Source organism: Anoplopoma fimbria, chromosome 12, assembly GCF_027596085.1.
Source record: "Anoplopoma fimbria isolate UVic2021 breed Golden Eagle Sablefish chromosome 12, Afim_UVic_2022, whole genome shotgun sequence".
In the NCBI taxonomy this organism is placed as follows: domain Eukaryota; kingdom Metazoa; phylum Chordata; class Actinopteri; order Perciformes; family Anoplopomatidae; genus Anoplopoma; species Anoplopoma fimbria.
Genome location: NC_072460.1, coordinates 2,635,675 through 2,661,086, shown reverse-complemented (window position 1 = coordinate 2,661,086; position 25,412 = coordinate 2,635,675). Strand labels below are relative to the sequence as shown.

The 25,412-nt window shown below is 37.5% G+C and overlaps 2 protein-coding genes across 6 annotated transcripts; one reads left to right on the top strand and one right to left on the bottom strand.

Annotated features, from left to right (window-relative positions):
• Nucleotides 1-573: 573 nt before the first annotated feature.
• LOC129099909 (solute carrier family 35 member E2A-like) lies at nt 574-10,596 on the bottom strand. Of its 2 annotated transcripts, none has more exons than XM_054609343.1 (9): nt 10,343-10,596; nt 5,531-5,998; nt 4,875-5,010; nt 4,584-4,711; nt 3,905-4,025; nt 3,747-3,800; nt 3,588-3,660; nt 3,113-3,258; nt 574-2,623 (listed from the first exon to the last, which is right to left on the bottom strand). In XM_054609343.1, the coding sequence occupies exons 2-9, from the start codon at nt 5,808-5,810 to the stop codon at nt 2,395-2,397; spliced, it is 1,167 nt and encodes a 388-aa protein (XP_054465318.1). In that variant the 5' UTR covers nt 5,811-5,998; nt 10,343-10,596; the 3' UTR covers nt 574-2,394. The 2 variants fall into 2 exon arrangements, with proteins under 2 accessions (XP_054465318.1, XP_054465319.1); XM_054609344.1 differs by lacking the exon at nt 10,343-10,596 and adding an exon at nt 10,204-10,288.
• A 1,995-nt stretch (nt 10,597-12,591) lies between these two features.
• LOC129099823 (uncharacterized) lies at nt 12,592-25,306 on the top strand. 4 transcript variants are annotated; one of them, XM_054609215.1, is made up of 9 exons: nt 12,598-12,746; nt 13,528-13,586; nt 14,610-14,718; nt 15,020-15,194; nt 16,186-16,330; nt 17,680-17,856; nt 23,998-24,114; nt 24,263-24,349; nt 24,642-25,009. In XM_054609215.1, the coding sequence occupies exons 5-9, from the start codon at nt 16,271-16,273 to the stop codon at nt 24,996-24,998; spliced, it is 798 nt and encodes a 265-aa protein (XP_054465190.1). In that variant the 5' UTR covers nt 12,598-12,746; nt 13,528-13,586; nt 14,610-14,718; nt 15,020-15,194; nt 16,186-16,270; the 3' UTR covers nt 24,999-25,009. The 4 variants fall into 4 exon arrangements, with proteins under 4 accessions (XP_054465189.1, XP_054465190.1, XP_054465192.1 ...); XM_054609214.1 differs by lacking the exon at nt 13,528-13,586 and having other exon boundaries at nt 12,592-12,746; XM_054609217.1 differs by lacking the exons at nt 12,598-12,746; nt 13,528-13,586; nt 14,610-14,718; nt 15,020-15,194 and adding an exon at nt 25,103-25,306 and having other exon boundaries at nt 15,926-16,330; nt 24,642-24,789.
• Nucleotides 25,307-25,412: the final 106 nt, after the last annotated feature.

Here is a 25,412-nt window from a genome sequence, read left to right as displayed (position 1 = left end):
TAAATATTGGGCTTGCAATCGCCTGGAGACCAGAGACATGGCTCTAGCTGGATCTCAATGCTTCTCCGAGTCCTCCAACACGTCCATCATACACACCTCTTCAGGTGATAATATGTCAGTGTTTTGCATTTACAGCTACCTCTTAGTGGTCAGTGAGGGGTTTAAGAGTGGTGAGTCAAAACACAATTCCCAATTTGAGGAATGAATGAAAATGTATTGTTTAAATCTGCAAACAGAATAAATTGGATGTATGATAGTTATAATCAGAATTATAGTGTGTATCTAAATCAGCAATGCAACCTGTGATCACTGTAACTCAAAATTCCCCCCAAAAATGTTTACACAATGTGCGAGAAAATACTTTTTTTTTTTATTTTCTGCAGTGTCCATCAAACATCATTACATCCTCACTAATGAGTTACATTAGTGAATATCTTTTACATAATTGATTTGCACATCCCCAAACAAACTGCACACACACACACACACACACACACACACACACACACACACACACACACACACACACACACACACACACACACACACACACACACGCACACACACACACCATTCCAAAGAATTTACATGGAAGAGAAGATGTAAAAAAATATGCTTGTAGGATATCAATATCACATCGAAGTCCAAACTTGGGTTTTAGAAGCACTTTCAAAGAAACAAATTCTCAAAACAATAACCAGAAATAACCGCGTAGAATGGAAATGTTTATAATGTTTTTATTTTTTTTATTTGTTCAAGTCAGATTACCCATATGGTCACCTTTAAAACATATGCCTGATCAAGAGCATAACACATCACAAAAATGACTGCAAAAACTGCAGCAAAAGAAGGATTTGTCCTTTCAGACGCCTGATTGATTTTGTTAGATACTAACCTAAGAAAATTTGGAGAGAAGCCTGGACTCACACACCAGTAGAGTAGGAGACTTGAGGCAGTATGATTAAAGCAGTAAGGTCAAAATATGATTCATATGTACATTAGATTATTGGCACCAAACAACTGTTTTTGTCAAGGTGTCAATGTTCGAAAACAAATTTCAATTTATCATAGACTTATACATCTATGAAGCCGATGTATGTTTGAAAGTAGCAACAACGACAGAGTGGCTCACAGAGAGGACAATCTCATGAGTGGTTTAGGTTTTACTCTGACTCATACTGGAATAAATTAACAGTGGTTCGATCCTTGTGGCAGGAAGCTTTTTACGAAAACTGGTATATAACATATTGGGTTTATTTTATGTTATGCAGGCCGTTGGTTCGGTTCTTTGTGATAATATCGCTTAATAATCTGACTAACAAACAGTTAGTCCAACACAAATGTACTCTTTATTTGGTGGAAAAACCAAAAGTGAGTGCATTTGCAATGTCGCCAACAATCCCTCAGTGCACAAGAAAACTGAGTGCAAACAACTACAGTAAGTAGAGTCTGTGATTGAACCAGGAAGTAGTTTTATTGGACTGTGACAGATGTGATTTGTTTAAACCTGTTTGATTGTCTGACTGTTGGACATAACTGGTTTAGCCTAACCCTAGTTATAACAAAGCGTCATGGATCCATTCATTCTCTAAACCCGTTTTAATCATGAAGGCTGCTATCCCAGCATGCACTGGGGGGGGGAGTCATTTAACAAAAACAAAAAAAAGTCAGTACATAAATCCCTACATACACCTTCAACACTTTGTGATGGAGGATGAGCATTCCTGGAATGCAGTATGTGGCTTTCAAATGTTCCACACAACGTTTAGAAATGTGTCAAACGGCAAGTCAAAGCTTTGGCTGGACAAGCCTCCAAAAGGCCTCCCGTCTCAGGCACCAGTGCCCGATTCACATCTCAATTCAGATGCAAATCAAGAGCAATTTTACATTTTATGATACAGTGCAGGTATCACCAGCACAGAATTAAAATATTACAGCTTCAATTCTTTACAGATATTCACAAAAGCATACATTCAGCAGCTGCTGAACCCCAGATGCGAAACAAACCCAGCACACTCTGGAATGGAAACGTAAGACAAAGAGCTTACAGAAGTAATTTCCTTCAAAAAGCTGAAGGACACCCTGAGCTTCCCCCTTTTACTGACCCACATCAGACAAAGCAAAGGACCGAGGCTGGTTGAAGTGTAAGAAGGTAATCAGGTTTAGGACAAACGCAGTCCCCGAACTTTACCTTAAGATCCAAAACATGATAATGACAGGTAGATCCTGGGGGAAAAAAACATGGGTGGGTCCTCTTTAAACAGGAATATGTGCACGATGAAGAACAATCAAACATCCGGGGATCCTTGCTGGACAGCCCCAGGAGAGGAAATAGCTTTTTGTTCACACCTTGCTCCCATTTCAGGCAACATTTTAGTCCTAAGTTCTGAGTCCTCAGTGTGACTGAGGGGCTTGGAAGTTCTGGTCCTGCAGAAGTGGTTTGTGGTTCTGCTCAGCAGCCATAGCCTGTAAGGTTTCCCTCTGGATCTGCCTGGCCTTAGTGTACAAAAAGACCCCGATGAACACGAAAAAGGTGCCGATGGCGCTGAGGAAGGTGATGTGGTTGCTGAACACGATGATGCTCAGCCAAACGGACAAGGCATGTTTGACAGTGCTGGCAACACTGAGGAAGAGATGAGGGGTTTTAACTGTTGGCATGAACTTAACTACAAATTAATCAAATTCATGGTGATAAAACATGACTTGTCAAAAGAAGGTTCAGTGGAGGGTATGAATGCATATACACCAGTAAAAAGACACTGATGTGTAAAATCGGTGCAGTTCCCCTTTAAGATAAATTGAAATTGAAGATTTGCAGTTTGCATTGCTTGCAAATAAGCACACGCAGCATGTTGTTATCCAATAAGCACATCCCATTTTCAGCATGTTGATAAACTTATCAAGAAACTCTGTACCGAGATAAAAAGGATCATATTCAGGCAGGTTTACCCAATGAAGTGGCCAACAGTGTTTATGAGTATCCAGCTTTATCAGAACATCCAAACCTGCAGCTGGCATGAGCTAGTTGGGACAAAAGTAAGGGATGGTGACACAAGTAACTGGAAGACGGCTTCAGTGAAGAATAAAAAGCCATGTGATAGATGTCTCCTACCTGAAGGTTACAGGGGAGATCCGTCCCATGAGAGCGTAGGCAGTGACGCTCTGCAGGTGGAAGAGGCCGCCGTCGAAAAGCAGCAACAGGATGATGTCTTGACTGAAGATGAAGCTTCGGCCGCTCTTCCCGATCACTGGGATGTCCTGGAAAGAAGACGGAGCATGAGTTACAAACTGTATTTTTTTTATTAATAAACTATCAACTCATGTGTTCTACACATCCCTGCCAGTTTTCTTAAGAAGGTATTGTTATTGTAGTGTATTGCTTTTTAACATCTGATAGAAATAGTCCACAGAAACACCACATCGATTCTCTGTGCAGTGAATCTTCCAGCTGTGTAATATAGGTAGGTTGGATGTTTTGTAAAATCTTTTAATCTTTGTAGTCTTGACTACAGACTTAAGGTATTTAACAAACTATGAACACACAGATTCAGTACACCGATAACTGGAGCAATTATGTGTTAACCTACCATGAGGAACACCCAGGCAGGTATGAGCATGATGACTGCCGCTGCACTGGTATAGAACTGCAGTTCTGCAGGGCTGAAAAAAGTCTTTATAGCAAATGTTTGATTGCACACAATTCAATAATTTGGCAGTTATAAATCAGAGGGTTCACAGTCTTTTACCTGAACTTATATGTGTCTCCACTTAGCAGTTTTTTGGAGAATACGTTCTGCAAACTGAGATCAGACATAAAAGGGGTTAAGAGATAAGATAAGATAAGAAATTGACTTAGATATAGCATCACACTGCTGTGGGACAGCTGCGTTAAGTGCTGCAGTACCAGTCCATGATGTTGGTGGAGAGAGCGGCGGAGAAGCCGAGCATGTTGAAGCTGATCTCTGTGGCTGTGCAGAGGGCCAGGCCCGCCATGACAGGGAACAGGGACAGGTTCACCCACAACCCTGCAGTAGGAGAACAAACAGCACACACAATGGCATGAGTCATCGCACCCATCAACACAAAACACTAGACCTGAATGTTTTGTAAATTTCCCCGCTGAGGGACTAATAAAGGATTATCTTATCTTATCTTATCTTTCACCTGTTGCAGTCTTAAGGTAGGACCACGTTTCATTCATTATTGCAAACAAAATGTCGAAGTGACTGATGGTAGTGTTGTGAAATACAATGTTCTACTCCTAACAGCCATCAAGTTAACCCAGTAGATCTGCTTTTTGGGATTTGCTGTTCTGAATTGACACTCCTACTTAAAGCGTCAGTAGGAGTGTCAAGTCGGTTAGCTCAAAATGCTTACAGCGGTGTCACATTAAAGTATACGACTGGTGTTTTACTTGATTTTCTTATTGTCAACAAATCCTGATTGTAGACTAAAACCAACACTGCAATTGAATCAGAAGTGAAAAGACATTCAAAAAGACATTCAATTTCCCCTAAAGCCCTGGTGTCCTGACATTTTGTGCCCTGACACCTCATACAGACATACATCAGCGGGTCCTCTACCTGTGTACTCCCCCAGGATCAGCCTGGACATGATGACAGTGAAGATGGGTGCTGAGCTCTTCACTGTCTCTGCAAAAGACACCGCCACATTTTTCAGGCTCACCAAGCCCAGAACCACTGAAGTGAACCTGACAAATGGAGTGAAGATGACGCAAATACTGGACTTTTTGAATACAATTTCTTTCTTTTTTTTAAGGGATTGCTTCATTATTTGTAAATGTATTAGCGACTCTGCACTACTTTAGTAGTTAAATGACTTTCTAAATTACTAAAAAGAGAGAGGGGACCCACCTCATGAGCCCAACAAACAGCATGATCATGATGAAGTTGGAGGGGTACTCGGTTCTGGACTTGTGCTGGTACAGGCAACAGGGCACAAACATCTTTAGGAAGCCTATGACGGTGGTGGAGAGCATCTGAATGGCCCCTGGGGAGTAGCAACAAAATCACGTTGGTTTTTTTAAGAAAAATGCGAGATTTAGGAAATCAATCATAGTTGATTGTCGTACAATTTGATGTATTTAAATATAAACATTTTATGTCAAAGTAACATCAAATGTAATGTAACGCACTTAAATATATAGCACAAATGACAAATGTAGTATGTTTATGCTTACAGTAAAATGTTTGGCGTCACTGTCTCGACACTTTTTTCATACTTTTGACAAAACAATAAGAGGTTGCATATCTCAAGCAAGTCACATGTTTCTGCAAGTCGTTCTTAACGCCTAGGAGGCAGGAAGTCAAGCTTAAGTTTATAGTGTGCTTTATAAATATTAAGCAGTAACACAAAATACATATGTATATATAAAAGGGCCAAACCCTGCAACACCACCAGTATGGTTCTGTGGGATGTTACTAATCAACGGCAATAACGTTACAATAAAGTCTCATGCCTTATTTAGTCTAGTTAGAAGGAGCATACGTATAGTTATCATTTTATTTACCCAGCATGCTGGGCTCCCCCTCCAGCAGTGACAGGATGTACTTGTTGAGAAACAGGGTGCAGAAGCTGAAGAAGTACCAGAGGCCCAGGTAGGTCAGGGAGAGCCAGTCCCCCACCCCTGAATCCGCCTCGATCATCGTCGTCTCTGTGACTGTGATCTTTAGCACCTGCTCCCCTGGCAGGCTCTCACTGCGGGCCAGCACCACTCGCTCCTGGTGGGTGCGGAGCGGTGACAGTAGGCGCCACAGCGGGTGCATAGCATTCTGCTTGCCGCCCGGCATTCCAGCCTACTACCTGTGGGCCCTCAAGGGGGGCCCCGACAGGTGGGTGATGAGAGGGAGGTGAGGGTTCGGTGAGAGTTTGGAGTGTTAATCCATCTTCTGATTGATCTGTGAGTCTTGCAGTAAATGCCTGGGATGCTTTGAGTCCTGGTGTCCCCTGTCCTCTGCTGCAGAAGCTGGAAAGTCTCCTGTCAGGGGAGAGACAAAATCATCTTTCACACACCAGCGTCGTACACATTAATGATTGTACATTCACTTGCTATAGCTTTTTTTTAAATAACACATATATAACCATCTCCTCTCCCTTCAAAGCAGCTTTTGCCCCAGAGCATTATTGAACTGAACTCCACAAATGCCCCTCATCCCCACCATCATCCATCATCATCATCATCATCATCATGACACCCCACACCACAGACATAAAGATGGAATATTTAAATAACGAAATAAGTACATATTTGTGGACTACGACAATGATGCTGCTGTTACCTATGATGAAACACTAGTCACATAAACACAGATACAACATCACATGGAACACTACTCACATAAACACAGATACAACATGAAACACTATTCACATAAACACAGATACAACATCACATGAAACACTATTCACATAAACACAGATACAACATCACATGAAACACTAGTCACATAAACACAGATACAACATCACATGGAACACTAGTCACATAAACACAGATACATCACATGGAACACTATTCACATAAACACAGATACAACATCACATGAAACACTAGTCACATAAACACAGATACAACATGAAACACTAGTCACATAAACACAGATACAACATCACATGGAACACTAGTCACATAAACACAGATACAACATGGAACACATCACATAAACACTAGATCACATAAACACAGATAAACAACATACAACATGAAACACTAGTCACATAAACACAGATACAACATCACATGAAACACTATTCACATAAACACAGATACAACATCACATAAACACATACAACATCACATGGAACACTAGTCACATAAACACAGATACATCACATGGAACACTAGTCACATAAACACAGATACAACATCACATGAAACACTAGTCACATAAACACAGAACACATGAAACACTATTCACATAAACACAGATACAACATGAAACACTAGTCACATAAACACAGATACAACATGGAACACTAGTCACATAAACACAGATACAACATCACATAAACACTAGTCACATAAACACAGATACAACATCACATAAACACTAGTCACATAAACACAGATACAACATGAAACACTAGTCACATAAACACAGATACAACATCACATGAAACACTAGTCACATAAACACAGATACAACATGGAACACTAGTCACATAAACACAGATACAACATGAAACACTATTCACATAAACACAGATACAACATGAAACACTATTCACATAAACACAGATACAACATCACATGGAACACTAGTCACATAAACACAGATACAACATTAAACACTAGTCACATAAACACAGATACATCACATGGAACACTAGTCACATAAACACAGATACAACATCACATGGAACACTAGTCACATAAACACAGATACAACATGAAACACTAGTCACATAAACACAGATACATCACATTAAACACTAGTCACATAAACACAGATACAACATCACATGGAACACTATTCACATAAACACAGATACAACATCACATGAAACACTATTCACATAAACACAGATACATCACATGGAACACTAGTCACATAAACACAGATACAACATCACATTAAACACTAGTCACATAAACACAGATACAACATCACATGAAACACTATTCACATAAACACAGATACATCACATGGAACACTAGTCACATAAACACAGATACATCACATGGAACACTAGTCACATAAACACAGATACAACATCACATGGAACACTAGTCACATAAACACAGATACAACATGAAACACTAGTCACATAAACACAGATACAACATGAAACACTAGTCACATAAACACAGATACAACATGAAACACTAGTCACATAAACACAGATACAACATCACATGAAACACTAGTCACATAAACACAGATACAACATCACATAAACACATAAACACAGATACATCACATTAAACACTATTCACATAAACACAGATACAACATCACATGGAACACTAGTCACATAAACACAGATACATCACATGGAACACTAGTCACATAAACACAGATACAACATCACATGAAACACTAGTCACATAAACACAGATACAACATGGAACACTAGTCACATAAACACAGATACAACATTAAACACTAGTCACATAAACACAGATACAACATGGAACACTAGTCACATAAACACAGATACAACATTAAACACTAGTCACATAAACACAGATACAACATCACATTAAACACTAGTCACATAAACACAGATACAACATCACATGGAACACTAGTCACATAAACACAGATACAACATCACATTAAACACTATTCACATAAACACAGATACATCACATGGAACACTAGTCACATAAACACAGATACATCACATTAAACACTAGTCACATAAACACAGATACAACATCACATTAAACACTAGTCACATAAACACAGATACAACATCACATTAAACACTAGTCACATAAACACAGATACAACATTAAACACTAGTCACATAAACACAGATACAACATCACATTAAACACTAGTCACATAAACACAGATACAACATTAAACACTAGTCACATAAACACAGATACAACATCACATGAAACACTAGTCACATAAACACAGATACAACATCACATTAAACACTAGTCACATAAACACAGATACAACATCACATGAAACACTAGTCACATAAACACAGATACATCACATGAAACACTAGTCACATAAACACAGATACAACATGGAACACTAGTCACATAAACACAGATACAACATCACATGGAACACTAGTCACATAAACACAGATACAACATGGAACACTAGTCACATAAACACAGATACAACATGAAACACTAGTCACATAAACACAGATACAACATGGAACACTAGTCACATAAACACAGATACAACATGGAACACTAGTCACATAAACACAGATACAACATGAAACACTAGTCACATAAACACAGATACAACACCACATTAAACACTAGTCACATAAACACAGATACAACATCACATTAAACACTAGTCACATAAACACAGATACAACATTAAACACTAGTCACATAAACACAGATACAACATGGAACACTAGTCACATAAACACAGATACAACATCACATGAAACACTAGTCACATAAACACAGATACAACATCACATTAAACACTAGTCACATAAACACAGATACAACATCACATGAAACACTAGTCACATAAACACAGATACAACAACATGAACAAACACACAGTCACATAAACACAGATACAACATGGAACACTAGTCACATAAACACAGATACAACATCACATGAAACACTAGTCACATAAACACAGATACAACATGGAACACTAGTCACATAAACACAGATACAACATGAAACACTAGTCACATAAACACAGATACAACATGGAACACTAGTCACATAAACACAGATACAACATGGAACACTAGTCACATAAACACAGATACAACATGAAACACTAGTCACATAAACACAGATACAACATGAAACACTAGTCACATAAACACAGATACAACATGGAACACTAGTCACATAAACACAGATACAACATGGAACACTAGTCACATAAACACAGATACAACACCACATAAACACTAGTCACATAAACACAGATACAACATCACATTAAACACTAGTCACATAAACACAGATACAACATAAACACTAGTCACATAAACACAGATACAACATTAAACACTAGTCACATAAACACAGATACAACATTAAACACTATTCACATACACACAGATACACAGCTACAACATTAAACACTAGTCACATAAACACAGATACAACACCACATTAAACACTAGTCACATAAACACAGATACAACACATTAAACACTAGTCACATAAACACAGATACAACATTAAACACTAGTCACATAAACACAGATACAACACCACATGAAACACTAGTCACATAAACACAGATACAACATTAACACTAGTCACATAAACACAGATACAACACATAAACACAGATACAACACCACATTAAACACTAGTCACATAAACACAGATACAACATTAAACACTAGTCACATAAACACAGATACACCACCACAGAGAACACTAGTCACATAAACACAGATACAACATTAAACACTAGTCACATAAACACAGATACACCACCACAGAGCTCCTCGCATGAAAGTAACCAGAATACCAGGTGAACCTAACACGACCCTCTCTTCACACAGACTGTGGTATCTGGTGGAGCGTGGTCTGTTATTCCAGCCCCAGGTGGTGGTTTCCTTATCTCCGGAGCTTTGTTCTCAACGCGCAACAATGTAACCCCACCGGGTCTAAAGGGAGAACTCTTACCTCTTGGAATGAAGCTGCTGGTTTCCAACTTGAGCTTTGAAAGGTTGCAAACCCGGCCGGTCAACGACACGGAGTGTTGCAGAAAGAGGAAGTTGCACATTGACGTTTGCCTGCAGAGGCATGCGGTGTGGAGCAGAGGAGGCTACACCGCCCGACGCCACTTTACGCACAGCTCTCTGCGCACAAACACCTCCTGCGTGTGCGTCTGAGTTACCATCTCCACAATCTGTGCACCTGACTGAGAGACGTGGCTGCTGACCCCAGAGAACAACACAAAGCAAGCCAGCCTCTTCACAATAAAACAGGAAGTCTCCAATTAAATGTAGCACCCATGACTGTCTGCCCAGTGGTAACCAGAGGGTGCTCTCTGGGTCCAAACTCATTGAATTGCATTTTTATTTATATTTTTACTCTTTTAATCTTAAATATATATGTTTGATTATCAGTTGGTATATTTCTCCAGATTAAAAAGAATATGGTTTCATTTTGCAGGATGCAATATCTGCGTTTCCGGTGAGACTCAGTTGGACTTGCCACGACACACTTGGTGGTGATTGATGTCTTCAAAGGGTTGCTCAAGATTTCTGTCGTAATTTAAAACCAATGCAATATTTGATTTGTTCATCAAATGCAAATTAAAGGGGCTCTGCATACAAATATAGTAGTTCTGTGACTACTATGGAGGTTATTATTCCAGATGCATTCATGTCTATGGACAACAGTTATATTTACACAACATAGATTGCAGTTCTGCTGCAAAATAATACATGTAACTGCACTACTACACCTACAGTACCAGTCACAAGTTTGGACACTTCTCATTCAATGGTTTTTCTTTATTTTCTACATTGTAGATTAATATTGAAGACATCCAAACTATGAAGGAACACATATGGAATTATGTGGTAAACAAACAAATGCTCAACAAACCAGAATATGTTTTATATTTTAGATTATTCAAAGTAGTTGAATGAGAAGGTGTGAACAAACTTTTGACTGGTTCTGTATAACTGACTTTAATACAATGAGTAACTGCATTAATATGGTTGGCTTATTAATTGGTGTTAATTGGTGCATATTGTATTTGTATTATTAATTATATCCAGTTATTATAACCAAATAGTACTGTAAAACATGTTATAGGAGTTGTAGTTTCCCACTGTGACCACTGGAGGGAGACAAACACTGAGGATGCGTTATCATTGAAGCACAGCAGTGATTCAGGGTTGCACTTTCATAAAGTTTGGTTGATTTGTAAGATACAGATTTGTTTTAATGGGCAGGCAAGGCAGCAGAAGATAGTCTGTCTGTTTTGGGTTAATGCTCCAAAAACACTGGAACTCTCCAACAACCAGAACCATCTTTAGACCCTGCCTGCTAAAGCCCCCCCTCTCTGAACCCCTGGTTTGTAATACAGGTCTATTAATAATTTAAAGTCTCCCAAGACAATGTTTACCACACTTTACTCTTCCAGAGCCACATAACACATCATACGGCTGCTTTTACAGGGTGAAAAATAGAACTGCCCCCAACTTGTTAACTGATCTCTGTGTGTTCAACATATGTGCTATAGATAAGATAAGATAAGATAAGATAAGATAAGATAATCCTTTATTAGTCCCGCAGCAGGGAAATTAGCAGGCTTACAGCAGCAGAGAGTAAAGTGCACACAAGAGACATAGTAAATAAAGACAAGATAAAAATAAAAAAATGAAAAATAAAAAAACAAGTATTATAAATAAGCAATAAAAACAGTAGAAAAACACAATAACTGAAATATAATATTTACAGACAGAAAAAAACTATTTTAACTATTATTGCACAGTGTTTTTATTGTCATGTGTCATGTGGTCTGCTGGGAGCAGAGCTGAGTTTCCCTTTTACTCCAGCACTGGGATAAAATAATAAAAAAAACTTATCAATGTGACTCCAACTTTCCAATTAGTGCAGTCAAAAACTAAAGAACCCTTCACAGTGATAGTAGGGTATTTAATGCATGATTTGTGGAATTCATTTAAATTATTATTTTAGAGGCTTACTATGAAACTTGAAAAAAAAAGACTTGAAAAGTGGACTGAAATTTCAGTAAATTCTTGCATTTACTGAAAAGCAAGATTTGGATTCATTCTAATGTTTAGTTCTGATAAATATTGAATTATGTCACTATTCATCTCATTGTATTGTGTAAAAGAAGCCTCTCCGTCCTCCAGAGAGCAGCAGCGCCACCAGCACACCAGCTCAAAGGCGAAGAAGAAATGAAAAAAGCAGAAGAACAACGAGCTTTTGTTCCTGTTGACACATTGTGTTTATTGTGAAATATGAAACTTTTTTTCAGTGGGAGGTGACAGCAACAGGAGTGTGATAACATAGTCCCACAGGCCGGCAGGGGAATGGACGAGCAGAGGTCAGTGGAGCGTTTGTGGAGTTATGTATTCACCCTTACAGGTTATGGTTTCATCTATTTCCTCGTTTGCGTCATGAGGACATGTTATGGCATGCTCTGTTATGATATCTAGAAACATTAGAGGTAGTTGGTGCAAACTGTGATACAACTTCAAAAAGGTTTATGATTATTATCATAAACTGAATCTCACAGTCTTTGGTTCATCTGCTGACTGTCTCTAGGTGGAGCTGGTAAAAGTCATGGAGAAATGTGGCATAAGTGAATTTATTAAATAGACATTTTAGTCTAGATCTGATGATAAAGAAGTGATTTTTTTAGTGCACGAGGAAAAAGTAAGTTAGTAAGAAAAATCATTGGAATGTCAATGATGAAATGATGTTACCTTAAGTTATTAAAGACAATACTAACATATTCAGCACACACATTATGATTTTTGGTCTGCCTGCATGAATAGATTAATAGATTTCTTGCCATTCATTATGTTATTGAATAACCTTTAAACGTTTGTCCATTTCATTCAAATCTTTATTTTTGTAATATTTTCAATCTGGCCTTACACACACAAAAACACCTTTATTGTGATTCTTTCCCCAAAGCTGAATATTAAAGTGCTGCTTTAATGAAGCACTGTGGTGAATTCACTTTATTTCCAAACTGTCCATCTTGCCACGCTCTACATCAGTCATGGGTCTGTCATTACTGACTGTACACGTGACAAAACAAGAACATTCATGTGAAAAGCTGACTCTTATGTAGATCCACATTCCCTCTGGTTTCACAGCAGGATCACTTTCAGGATTCTCCAGACTGAGCCTTGGCTGTTGTAGCTCCCCGTGCTCAGTAAGGCAGTGTGGACTTTTCAAATATACTTGAAATCCTTGTGCACTGCAGACACAGCGTTTATTGAGTACTCACCTTATTTCTTGTTTCAGGTAGCTTCACGTCCTGCCTCTGTGTGTTTCTGCCTGCCTGTGTTATTACCTAGCCTGCTGTGATTGGTTTAACCCCTCCCTCATTACTCTTTCTCTCTTGTGTGTTTAGTCTTTGCTCCGCCCCAGTGAGCATTTTTCTGTCTATTAGACGTCTAATAGTGGTTCAAAAGTGAAAGTTTATTCAACGTCTATTTGTAGACGTCTATTAGACATTCACGTTTAGACCACATTTAGACGTGATTTTCAATATTGGCTTTCAACTGAGAAATGTGGATGTGGTTTCATAGTTAATCTAAAATGATGATATAACATTATTAGCACAATGTAGAGGGTTACAAATGCACTATTGCAAATCATTAGCCGGTTGAAAAGACGGCTAAAAGACGTCTATAGACGTTTAGACCCGATTTCAACCAGTTTTAGACCAGATTTAGACGTCTAAATCCCGTCTAGTGCTCACTGGGCCTAATGACCCTTTTTTATTTAACCTGCTTTGGGTGTTTTAAGTCCTGGAATTTAGTCAGCTGTCGGTGTACACAGTGTGACACTTACTTTATAACAAAGGTCCATTTAAAGCAGTTTTTTAGATCTTTTTAGTCATCTGGCCTGTACTTACTGAACACGCTGTTTCACAAGGACATTTCTTTATATTTCCTTATTTGTCCAATTTTTCATAGGCATTTTTAGAGAAAACATTTTGACATGCCACAGAAGGAAAAGCACGTGTAAAAAATGTAATTGATGAACCCTGTAACACTGTCATGGTTAACTGGGGCATTCTAGTTGAATAGAACCATTGTTCATTTTTTAACACTGTTGCTTTTTCTGCTACAACTCACAATGTCTGCAGTCAAAAAGGCCTACTGTATTCATATATATATACAGTATATATAAAAATATAAAGTGAACCTTTTTTTTTTTTACACTGCAGTTTTTTGCTGGGCAACCAGATTTCCAGGCAACCAGAGGGAAGCCCTGATCTTCCGTCTCCAAACCTGAGGCCAAGACACCAGGATTTGATCACGACACCATGTGGACCGGTGAGCTGCTGCAGGATAAAATAAGCAGGGCTCTAGATTTTTTTTAAGTGTTATGAAATCGAGGGAAACTGAAACAAATTGTGTGGGTTTAATAATGGGTTCAAATGTCATCTAAATAATCATTTACTTCATTACAAACTATTGAAGAGCTTTTGTCCCAGAAATCCCAGTCCTTCAGCCATACTGTGTTAACATTTTCCTACTTGTGAAAATGGATTTGCAGACACTTGTTCCAATGAGTTTTGTTGTCATCCCATGTTGTTTCACGGTCTTTGTCCTCTCCACCTCCACCCTCTTGTAGGTGAAGCCCTGGTCAGAGCTGCCCCGTCTGCTCAAGCTCTACTTCTGCTTCACCATAGCGTCTCTGCTGGCCCTGCTTGGCCTGACCCTGTACAGCATCTCCAAGCAGGCCATAGACACTGACTTGTATGATGAGGAAAACTTAACTGTATCTCTCATCCAGTTGGTTGGAATATGTGAGTACAATGAATACAATGACTCCATTGCAAGGAAGAAATCCAAATACAATCAGTCTTTAGGAAGTCGTCTTCACTGAACTGTGACTGCTGCACTGTTAATCTTCTGCAGGAAGCAGATGTCTTTCTGGTAATCATGTGATGAAACCTGTGAAGGAAATGAGGCAATTTCGCAAAACCCATTGTAACATCTTAAAATGTCTTCATCTGATTCATAGTCCCAAACTATTCAGTGAATTATCATACAGTAATACTCACATTTAGGTAACTTAAACCAGTTTTGGTTACACAGAACATGATACTCATGAGGTAATATATGTTGGTTTTTTTTTTTTATAATATTATAAGCTACTATCTTTGTATAACCTTCAAAATCGCATGAAAATTCTTGAAAAGTCAAAATTGGTAATTACCATATTATAATGCAGAAATTCATCCTACTTTCAAGGTAATACTTTACTAATTATATGTCAAAGCTGTGACTTGTTATCTTGAAACACTAGTAGTTAGTTTGAGTAATAACCATGAAAAACAGGAAAGTGTGCATGCAAATATATTTACTAAAGACTTTCCCCCGCCTTCCAGCCGACCAAAGCTAACAGCGCACAGTGGGCAGAGTAGTTAATGCAATAATTGAGTTTAAATGAATAATACTGATCAGATTAAGTTAAGAAAAACTTTGGGCTTTGGTTGCTTATAATCAGCATTTTTTAAATTATGTTACATATTGAAAAGAGAAAAGATCATAACGATAAATAAATTGTTAATATTTGTCATCTGCCTCCGTTAATCCAACATAAGAATATAGCAAATGGAACTAATGCCGTCCCAGTATCAGGACCATAATTAGTATAACATATGAATGAACACTGCATCATAAGGGCGTTACAGTCAGATATACAGAGTAATTGTAGAGTTATAAAGAATACATTATTGTAATAAGTGACTCATGCTGTATGTGGTCATGGTATGGTCTGTCCCATGCATGCAGTGTTCTGCATCTACTACATCAGCCGGGGGTGTTGCAGGAGAATACACAGGAGCTGGTGGTGTTTGTACTCAGCGTGTTGTTGGTTATGTTTCGATCTGTGGTCAACTTCTCTGTGCTGGGATCAAAGGACAAGCAGCAGCTGCTGGTAGGTCCCCGCCTACTGTTTTTTATAAATAATAATCATTTAAATAATAATGTTGTTGTTGTTTATTTAAATCAGAGAGTGCTGACTCTAAAATGTTTGCGACTGAAATGTTTTCATGACCTGGTTTCTTATTCTTTTGAATACTGATTTATTATTGACTTTACAAAAAACAAGAATCCATGATATAACATGTTTAAATGAGAACTCATAGTTCCAGCCCCAATATATTAGAAACAAGTGAGACATTAAGACATAAAATACAGTATTACATTTGAGAATGGGAAAATAAAAATTAAAAATATTTGTTGAATAATTCTTAAAATTACAATTAGTCTTCCTCTTATTCTTAACTCATTAAACTCTGCTTCTTTTTCTTAAAGATAAGAAGAATATATAGACACGTAATAAAAAAACAACTAATTTCTTAAAATTTGAAGCCCATCAACAATCAAGAGCATATGAAACTCATCGTATAAATGGCTGTCACTTTGTCCCAAAAGTAAGTTAACCTTAAACTATCCCTCTGGATTTGGACAATTTGAAATATAGTGGGGGGGACAGTTGGACACCAGTATAAATTTGGTTGTTTTAATGTTTTCTTCTTCTTTTTTTCAGTAGCAGCTGTAACCAGTTGTCTAGACCATTGACTTCTTTTAAAAACACCAGACCCTGATCATTGTACGGACCATGTCGGCTCAACCACACTGTGCTAGAGACGGGGAAATGACTAGCAGCCATTCGCTCCAGCTATTGAAGCTTAATTACTCTCAGCACACATCAGGATAAGTGAAAGTAAAAGATAAAGATACAATTAGATTAGATTCATACTGCTAATAATCTCACTTTATTAATAAATAAATACAGCAGATCCTTATAACTCTTATCCTGTTGTTCCAGCACTTGATGTCGGTATTGTTGCATGTATCAGTCACGTCTAGTTGTGTAAATCTTTATATCTCTGGCTGGATAGTATCGCTGTTTGTTGATGTTTGCTGATGCTGAATTATCTTCCTTTTATCTGCCTTGATATTGTGAAAGTGAACTGATGGAAAATCACTGTCAAGTCACTGTTCTTTGCAAGATTCTCCTGTTTAGTAAAAGGTTTGCTGGTTAGTGACCCCTTCCCTGAATAATCATCCTTAGGCTTTATCACAGGAAACACATTCTGCATGTCTTTTATTTTTGTTTTTGTCGATCGGTCGCTCCGTCAGTAGATCACTTTAATCCAGACTGAAATGTATTAGTACAACGTATCATCACTATTCATAACTGCATAAAAGGATGTTTCATATATGTCATTTATAATCAACCAAATTTGATTTACTAGCTGTGATCTGTTTGTGTCACAGGTTCGTTTTGTGTGCATCATGTGTTTTGGCGGCATCCACGTCATCTGCACCATACTGCTCATCCTGATGCCCAACAGGATGGCGTTCCGTGTGGGCGGGGCCTTGGATAGCATCCAGGTGCAATACTTCCTGCTGAACCTGTGTTTCTCCATGGTGACCTTTGACCTTCAGGCTCAGGTTAATTTGAATTACTCTTTACAAAAATGTGAAAGACAGCCTCCACAGTGCAGATCATATGACATGTTTTACCTTCATGTGGTGCTTGTTACCCATGGTTCCAACTATTTGCATATTTATATATATAACTTTAACCCCCCCCCAAAAAAAAATTAAATATATATATTTATATAGAGAGAGAGATATTTAAATCTCTATACATAGAGACACAAATGTATACATAGAGTCATCTCATCTAGATATATATATAAAGTTATAGATATCTAGATGAGCGGCTCATGGAATGCATTTCCAGTTTGCTGCTGGATGACGTTACAACCAAACGTTGAGCAGTTCTCAGGAATGATGCACAAAGCACTTTCAAGGGCCAACAAAGGGGCCCGATCCGAACCGGCACTGCATTTGTGTCATGAAAAAGTCATAGTATAGTATGTCATAAACAATAATTAAAAAAAAAACATATTATAGTAACATAAAATGTCATAGTATATTCTCATAAAAGTATTTACAAAATCATATTACAGAATGCCATAAACAATGTCATAAAAAGTTATAATATTGTATGATATTCAAAATGTCGTTGTATAGAATCATAAAAGTAGGCTTATGGGATGGCACCGCGGATTGCAGCGTCTGTGCTGCGCTCTTCGGAATTGTTAATAACGTGGAAGAAACACCCAGACTCCTCGCTTACTGTTCCAGCTGACTTTAACAGAGCACACTACGTTAAAGGACACTTATTGCTCTGTTCCCCTTCGGACTCGCTCATCGCTGTCTGTTCAACTGCCAAACTAAGCCTGCGGTCAAGCCTGTGAGAAGACGGACCAAGGAGGCTAAACTGGAGTTAACGGCCTGCTTTGACTGCCCTGATTGAGGTGTTTTTGATTTTGCAGCTACAGATTTGCATGAACTCATTGACACTGTGACATCGTACATTAGTTTTTGTGAAGAACTGTGTGTGCCCACTAAAACAACAATAAACCCAGGTTTACAGACATTCACCAAAGCCCAGGACGGTTTACACCTGTAAACTAGCCTCAGCACTCCGGATCGCAAACACACAATACATCATCTTAATGCTGCTACCCTCGGAAGTAAGGATAGTCAGCCTAACCTTGCTCCTGCTACCTGTTTGAGTTATATTCGACCAACTCCTGGGGAGAGGAAATACATCTCCTTGCCACTAAAGGGAACGGTCTGGCGACAGGCAGACTACATCGCACAGAAGGCGGCTGCTTGGGACCGGTGCTGGCGAGTTGTGGATCTAACCGTGGAGGAAGAGGAGCTGGCAATGTTCGGATTCCACTAGAAATGAGGAAACCCTCTACAGTCAGAGCCAGCGAGTGTTACCGAATATCTCTTCTACAAGCCCACAAAATATATTACATTACATTACATTTACATTACAGTCATGTAGCAGACGCTTTCATCCAAAGCGACTTACAATAAGTGTATTCAACATAGGTATTCAAGAGAACTACTAGTCACCAGAAGTCATAAGTGCATCTCCTTTCTTAAACAAGCATCTAAAACATCTAAAACACAAACATTATCAATGAAGCGCACTGAACCACTGTCCACAAGTCATTTGGTATATTCGGTATAAAATAACACTGGACAAAGACCTAGAAACCCAGCAATTGCAAAGTCAACAGAACCCTTACATTTGTGACGCTGTAAATAAAGCCAGAAGAGTGTTACCCTGCGCCACCAGCAGCCCTTGTCCTGTGTCATGTTGCTTTTTCATCTGTCCCTCTGCAAAAGTTGTCTTGTTTGAGCATTTTGCTAATGAAAAATTATTTTAAATAAAGAAGTTAATATATTTGGTGATTTTAACATCAACTAGAAAAATAAACACAAGTCAAACACAAGGTGATTTTGTATTTAGCAACAAACCAGAGAGGAACTTTAAGTTTTATAATATAATGACTTGACCCTCATTGCCCGTAAATTTAGATTTTAATGAAGGAACAGAAGAATGCTTTCAAAGCATTAATTAAATCGAAGTGAAATGCTGACCGGCAAACATTTGTAACGTTGATGATCAGGGTCACTTAATACTTTTAAAAGTAAAACTTAATATTTTTTAGATGAAGCAAAGGGTAATACTGAAGCAATTTGGAAATGCTTATAAGCACAGTCTTGTGTGGTGTTTCTCAACGTAAGAAGAGCCCTTTACACATGTAAAAAACATCAGTCTTACAAAAATGTCGAAATTAACATTTTTGGCGGCTTATGATGGTTCAAATCCTACCTCGAAAACCGTAATCATAAGGTGTCAATGAAAAAGCTTTATTTTACGTCTGCTCCTTTTTAGCTTATACATCAATATATGCCTTCAGCATGAATTGGAGCTGACGTCCAAATGCACGGGAATGATACAAAAATATAAACTGTAAAGAATTACACAGATAACGGAGGTCGTCACAAAGTTGCTTGCAGAATTCTGTCTTGCATCTTAATGTTAAAAAAACAGGCAACAGAAAGAGCAAGTGATGCTCCTTAACAACATTGTTTATGTATCAAGTGAGTAGCTACAGTTGGTTTCTAGTTGCAAATACCTCGGTGTCATCTTATACTCAACTCTGTGCTTCAAAAACTAAATTAAGTGAGATTTTGCAAAAACAAAATTCAACGTTATTTAAAAACAATTCCAGAATTATTTAAAAATATCGACACTTAAACCTGCTAAGAATGATTTCCAAGCCAGGATTTCCTGGCATACAACAGTATAGCCTGTACAATCTGTACAATGGATTACCACTTTCCCCAATAACCACATTTGTTTTTCAGAAAAATGAAAAGATTAAAGCTAGGGTGCGTAATGTTTTCAGAAATTCTATCTGTTGAAATTGTCTTTACTTCCTGACAACAATAAATAAAGCAAATGCTCTGACCAAAAAAATTCTATCTGTGACTGTAATTGGCCTAATCATTTCATGTGGCCCAAATATAATGCTAACTAGTCACTGCATGCTAACCCTGTCTCTAATCCTTTTGCTTGGCTTTTTGTCAGTGTTTGTCATTTCTGGTCTTCTTTAATGTAATATGATTCATGTTGTCATGTTTACATTTTTCGTGCTGATTGTCTATCTGCATATGCTATGGCAATTATATATATTTTAAAGCTGTTATGGTCTTTAGTAGAGCAGCTGGAGAATGACAAAAGGATTATAAACCTGGATTATCACAGGATTAAATTACGACATGCCCGTCATCTGACATCTGCGGTCATAAAAATGATTTGAGAGACTGGTGTTGGCTGATGTTGGACATCAGAGGACCCCTGATGAACACCGTGTGGTTAACAGCTCAGTGGATGATGCAGTCAATGGGACTGCGCTACATCCTGCAACAACTCGACTCCCCAGAAACATATGCAAGGATCTTGTTTGTGGACTTAAGCTCTTCGTTCAAAACCAGCATCCCAGAAGTCCTCCGCTCCAAACTCACCGGGTCACTGGGCCAGCCCCCTCTTGTCAGTGGATCACAAACTTCCTGACGGACCGGATGTAGCAGGTGGAGCTGGGGAAGATGAAATCCAGCTCCCGGATTATCGGATTTACCGCTGCTCTTCTCCTTCTACACAAACAACTGCACACCAGAAGACCTGTTTGTTAACTTCCTGCCCTCCATTCAGTACTTATATACACAACACATACAAATGTCATAGTATACTACATCATAAAACAGTCAATTTACTATGAATGCATAAAAGGTCATAAAGTCATAAAAAGTCAAAAAGTGTATGTAGTATTTCAAAAAAATTCATATTATAGTCTGATGAAAAAGTCCTTAACAATTCATAACATAGTGCATTAAAAAAAGTCATAGAACACATTTTACTATTGAATTAAAAATGTTTTTTATGAAAAACTCATAGTATAAAATGTCGAAGAAAATCATAGTATAGCATGTCAGAATATTTCATAGGATAGTATGTGAAAAAGTCAAAAGAAAGTTTCATAGTATAGTTTGTAAAAATAAGTTTTAAAAAGTCCTATATAGTATGTCGAAAAAAGTAAAAACATTTCAAAGTATATTATGTCGTATAAAGTAAAAGAAAGTCCTTAATAGTACGTCAACATAGGTCATAGGATAGTATGTTAAAAAGGAAGAACAAAAGTCATAGTATGATGAAAAAGTGAGAAAAAGTCCTAGTATAGTAAGTCGCAGTAAAATTCACAGAATAATTTCCCCCAAAAAGTCATAGTATAGTATGTTAAAAGAGTTAAAAAAATATATATTATAATGTGTCGAAAAAAAGTGATGAAAAAAGTATGATGTCATAGTATAGTATGTTGAAAAACATCATAGTATAGTATGTTGAAAAAAGTCATATGCTGGTATGTTGAAGAAGCGTCATAGTAAACTATGTTTTAAAGAGTTATGAAAAACTCATAGGATAGTATGTCCACAAAATGCATATTATAGTATGCCAAAAAAGTCATAGTATAATGTCAAAAAAAATGAATCAAAAAAAGGCAAGGATATTATGTTGAAATAAGTCATAGTATAGTATGTCGAAAAAAGCCCAAAAAAGTCATAGCATAGTATGACGAGAAAAGTAAAAAAAAAGTCATAGTATAGTATGTGGAAAAAGTCATAAAAAAAGCCATAGTACAGTTTGAAAAGAAAAGTAAAATGTCATAGAATAGTATTTTGAAAAAAGTCATAGTATGGTATGGCGGAAAAAGTTAAAAAAAAAAAAGTCATAGTATAGTATGTCGATATAAATTGCAGGATATTATGTGAAAAAAATTGAAAAAGTCATAGTATGGTTTGCCAAAAAAGTTTAAAAAAAAAGTCACAGTATAGTATGTGGTAAAAACTCAGAAAAAAGTCATAGTCGTATGTCAAGACAAGTAAAATAAATGTCATAGTATAGTTTGTCCTTCAATTCAATTCAATTTATTTTGTATCGCCCAAATTCACAAATTTGTCACACGTCTTCACAATCTGTACACATACGACATCCTCTGTCCCGGAACCCATAAAACTCCCATAAAAATAAGTCACAGGAAAGTATGTGGACAAAAGTCACAGGACAGTATGTGACAACATTTGTCATGTATGGTTTGCCAAAAAAGTTAAAAAATGTCAAAGTATAGTATGTCCAAAAAGTCACAAAGAAAGTCATATTATAGTCTGTCGAGAAAAGTAAAAAAATATCAAAGTGTAGTTTGTTGAAAAAAGTAATAAAAGAGTCATAGAAAAATGTCATAGTAGAGTATGTCCAAGAAGTCATAAAACATTTTACAGGGTATCTTGTCAAAAAAAAGTCCTAAGAAAGTCAGATTAGTATGGCGACAAATTCATATGATAAAGGTGATAATAAAAAGTCAAAGTACAGTATGTTGAAAAAGTCAAACCATTTTCAAAATGTTGTTTTTCAAAAAAAGCAATAAAATATATCATCGTATAGCATGCCGAAATAAGTCATAGAAAAGTCATAGTATAGTATTTTCATTTATTTATTTTTTACTAAAGTAATAAAATAGTCATTGGATGGTAAGTCAACAAAAGTCAAAGGGTAATATATAATAAAAAGTAGAAAAAAGTCAAGTCAAGTTTGTCGACAAAAGTCATAAATAAGTCAATGTATAGTGTGTCGACAAATTGATGAAAAAAGTCATAGTAAAGCATGTGGAAAATAGTATAGCATATAAAGTAGTGTAATATGTCAAAAAAAAAAATCCAAAAATAATCATAGAGAATAGTATGTCAAAAAGAGATATAAAAAAGTCAAAGGATAGTATGTGGACAATTGTCATAGTAAAGCTTGTAACAAAAACTAAACAAAAAAACTGTATAGTATGCCTAAAAAGTAAAACAATTCATAGTATAGTATGTTGAAAAATGTCACAACATGTACTATGACGTTTTATGACATACTATACTGTTTTTGGCCCATAGCATAGTCTGTCGTAAAATCTCATAAAAAAACCTCTTAGCATAGTAAGTCATTAAAGATGTCACAGTATAGTATGCAGGGCGTGTGTGCATGTAGGTATGAACACGGGCAGAGTCAAAACAATGATGTCAGTGAGAATAGCATGTTTTTTGGTTGCATTCATTTCAGGTCAGTTAGTGGTCAAATGAGCTTCTGACCTCAATAATGACATGCGGTTGGTGTTTCAGTTGTGTCTTTGTATCCTGATCACAACGACGGACTCGGCCATGTCTGTTCCTAACAGCATCGTCCTGGGCTTCGGAGTGGTGTGGGCCTTACTTACCGCCGCTGTTGGGGCTACTGCGGTGAGCACTCTTCATCGACTGTCTTCACAAGTCAAACTGCTGTTCACACAGCGGGACCTTTAACTGATCAGAAAATATCAAACATGATGCATTCTTAATCGTTAACAGTACAGATGGCATTAAATGGTTTTAACATCTTGTTTTTCAGGTTTTAAAGGAATCCAAGGTCTTAGTTTGGGTCTTCATGGTGCAGAACCTTCCTCAACTAGCCTTCTTTTGTTACCTGATGTACGAGGTTAGCTGCCACAGATTTTTCCCAGATTTGAAATATTTCAATTTCTCTGAATCTGTAGGTGGACTGGCTATTATGCATGCATCTAATTCTTAATACAGCTGGACTGTAGTTTTTAGTAGACCTAACTCAAACAGGAGGGACTAGAGGATTTGTTGGGGGCTATTTTATCAAGATGGTGAGCTTGGGATTCAGTGAAAATAGTAGAGACTTCCTCAAAGTATCTTATCTGTAGCTGTTATATGAGTATGACTTTGCATGTTTATCATTAATAAATGGTTTGATTTAACTACAGTTGGTAAGGAAATGGTACCAGGACAGCACGTACACCCTGGAGGCAGCAGCCGTCACCGGAGCTTTGATTTCACTGGTGATTAAAGGGGTTTTACTCTGGGGCCTCATCAGACTGGTGCACAGCTTTGGACAAGGCCTGAGGGAGAGGAGTGAGTATACTGTCACATGTCACTGCGTTTCCTTTCTCGGTTCCAGTCATTCAAACATTACTCTGGGCAGAAGACAAAACAAACGCTACATCAGGGGAATATTAACTAAGCTCTGCAGATTTCTAAATATCATGAACTGCTACACCTCTTTATGTTGTCTTGATCATGTCCCTGATTCTGAGAAATCTACGTTTTTCAAACTGTACTAACCTTGAGCGTGTTTATGTTGGGGAGAAAACGGCAGAACACCAAAATATTGTACTGCATGAGCCTTACTTTCGGTGCTTTTGGAGCCCATTTTTTCAACATCAAGTGTTTGCAGGCAGCAAGTGATATCACATCCAGTGGTTGTGGGCCAAGCTGCCTTTATCTTGAAATATCTTTTTTGTTTTCTTCCTCTGAATAACATTCATTGTTGACAAACTTTAGTTTGCTTTTTGAAATAGTAACTGTCTAACTTTATGCATTGTCTTGACTACTTCTTTGGGGAACATTGATATTTTTGTACTTCTTGTTGTTTTTTCATTTAAGGATCTTAATAAAATAACCAACAAGATTGATGTTTTGGTTGTTTCTCAATAAGAAGAGTGAAAAGGAAGTTTTTGGGATGTAAATTCCCTTTG

Coding starts and splice junctions, on each gene's coding strand:
- LOC129099909 (XM_054609343.1), bottom strand. CDS start 5,810: ATGCCGGGCGGCAAGCAGAATGCTATGCACCCGCTGTGGCGCCTACTG. Junction 5,011..5,530: donor GGGGGAGCCCAGCATGCTGG/GTAAATAAAATG, acceptor GCTACTCCCCAG/GGGCCATTCAGATGCTCTCC. Junction 2,624..3,112: donor ATCTCCCCTGTAACCTTCAG/GTAGGAGACATC, acceptor TCTCTTCCTCAG/TGTTGCCAGCACTGTCAAAC.
- LOC129099823 (XM_054609213.1), top strand. CDS start 16,151: ATGTGGTCATGGTATGGTCTGTCCCATGCATGCAGTGTTCTGCATCTA. Junction 17,857..23,997: donor CCTTTGACCTTCAGGCTCAG/GTTAATTTGAAT, acceptor TTGGTGTTTCAG/TTGTGTCTTTGTATCCTGAT. Junction 24,115..24,262: donor CCGCTGTTGGGGCTACTGCG/GTGAGCACTCTT, acceptor CTTGTTTTTCAG/GTTTTAAAGGAATCCAAGGT.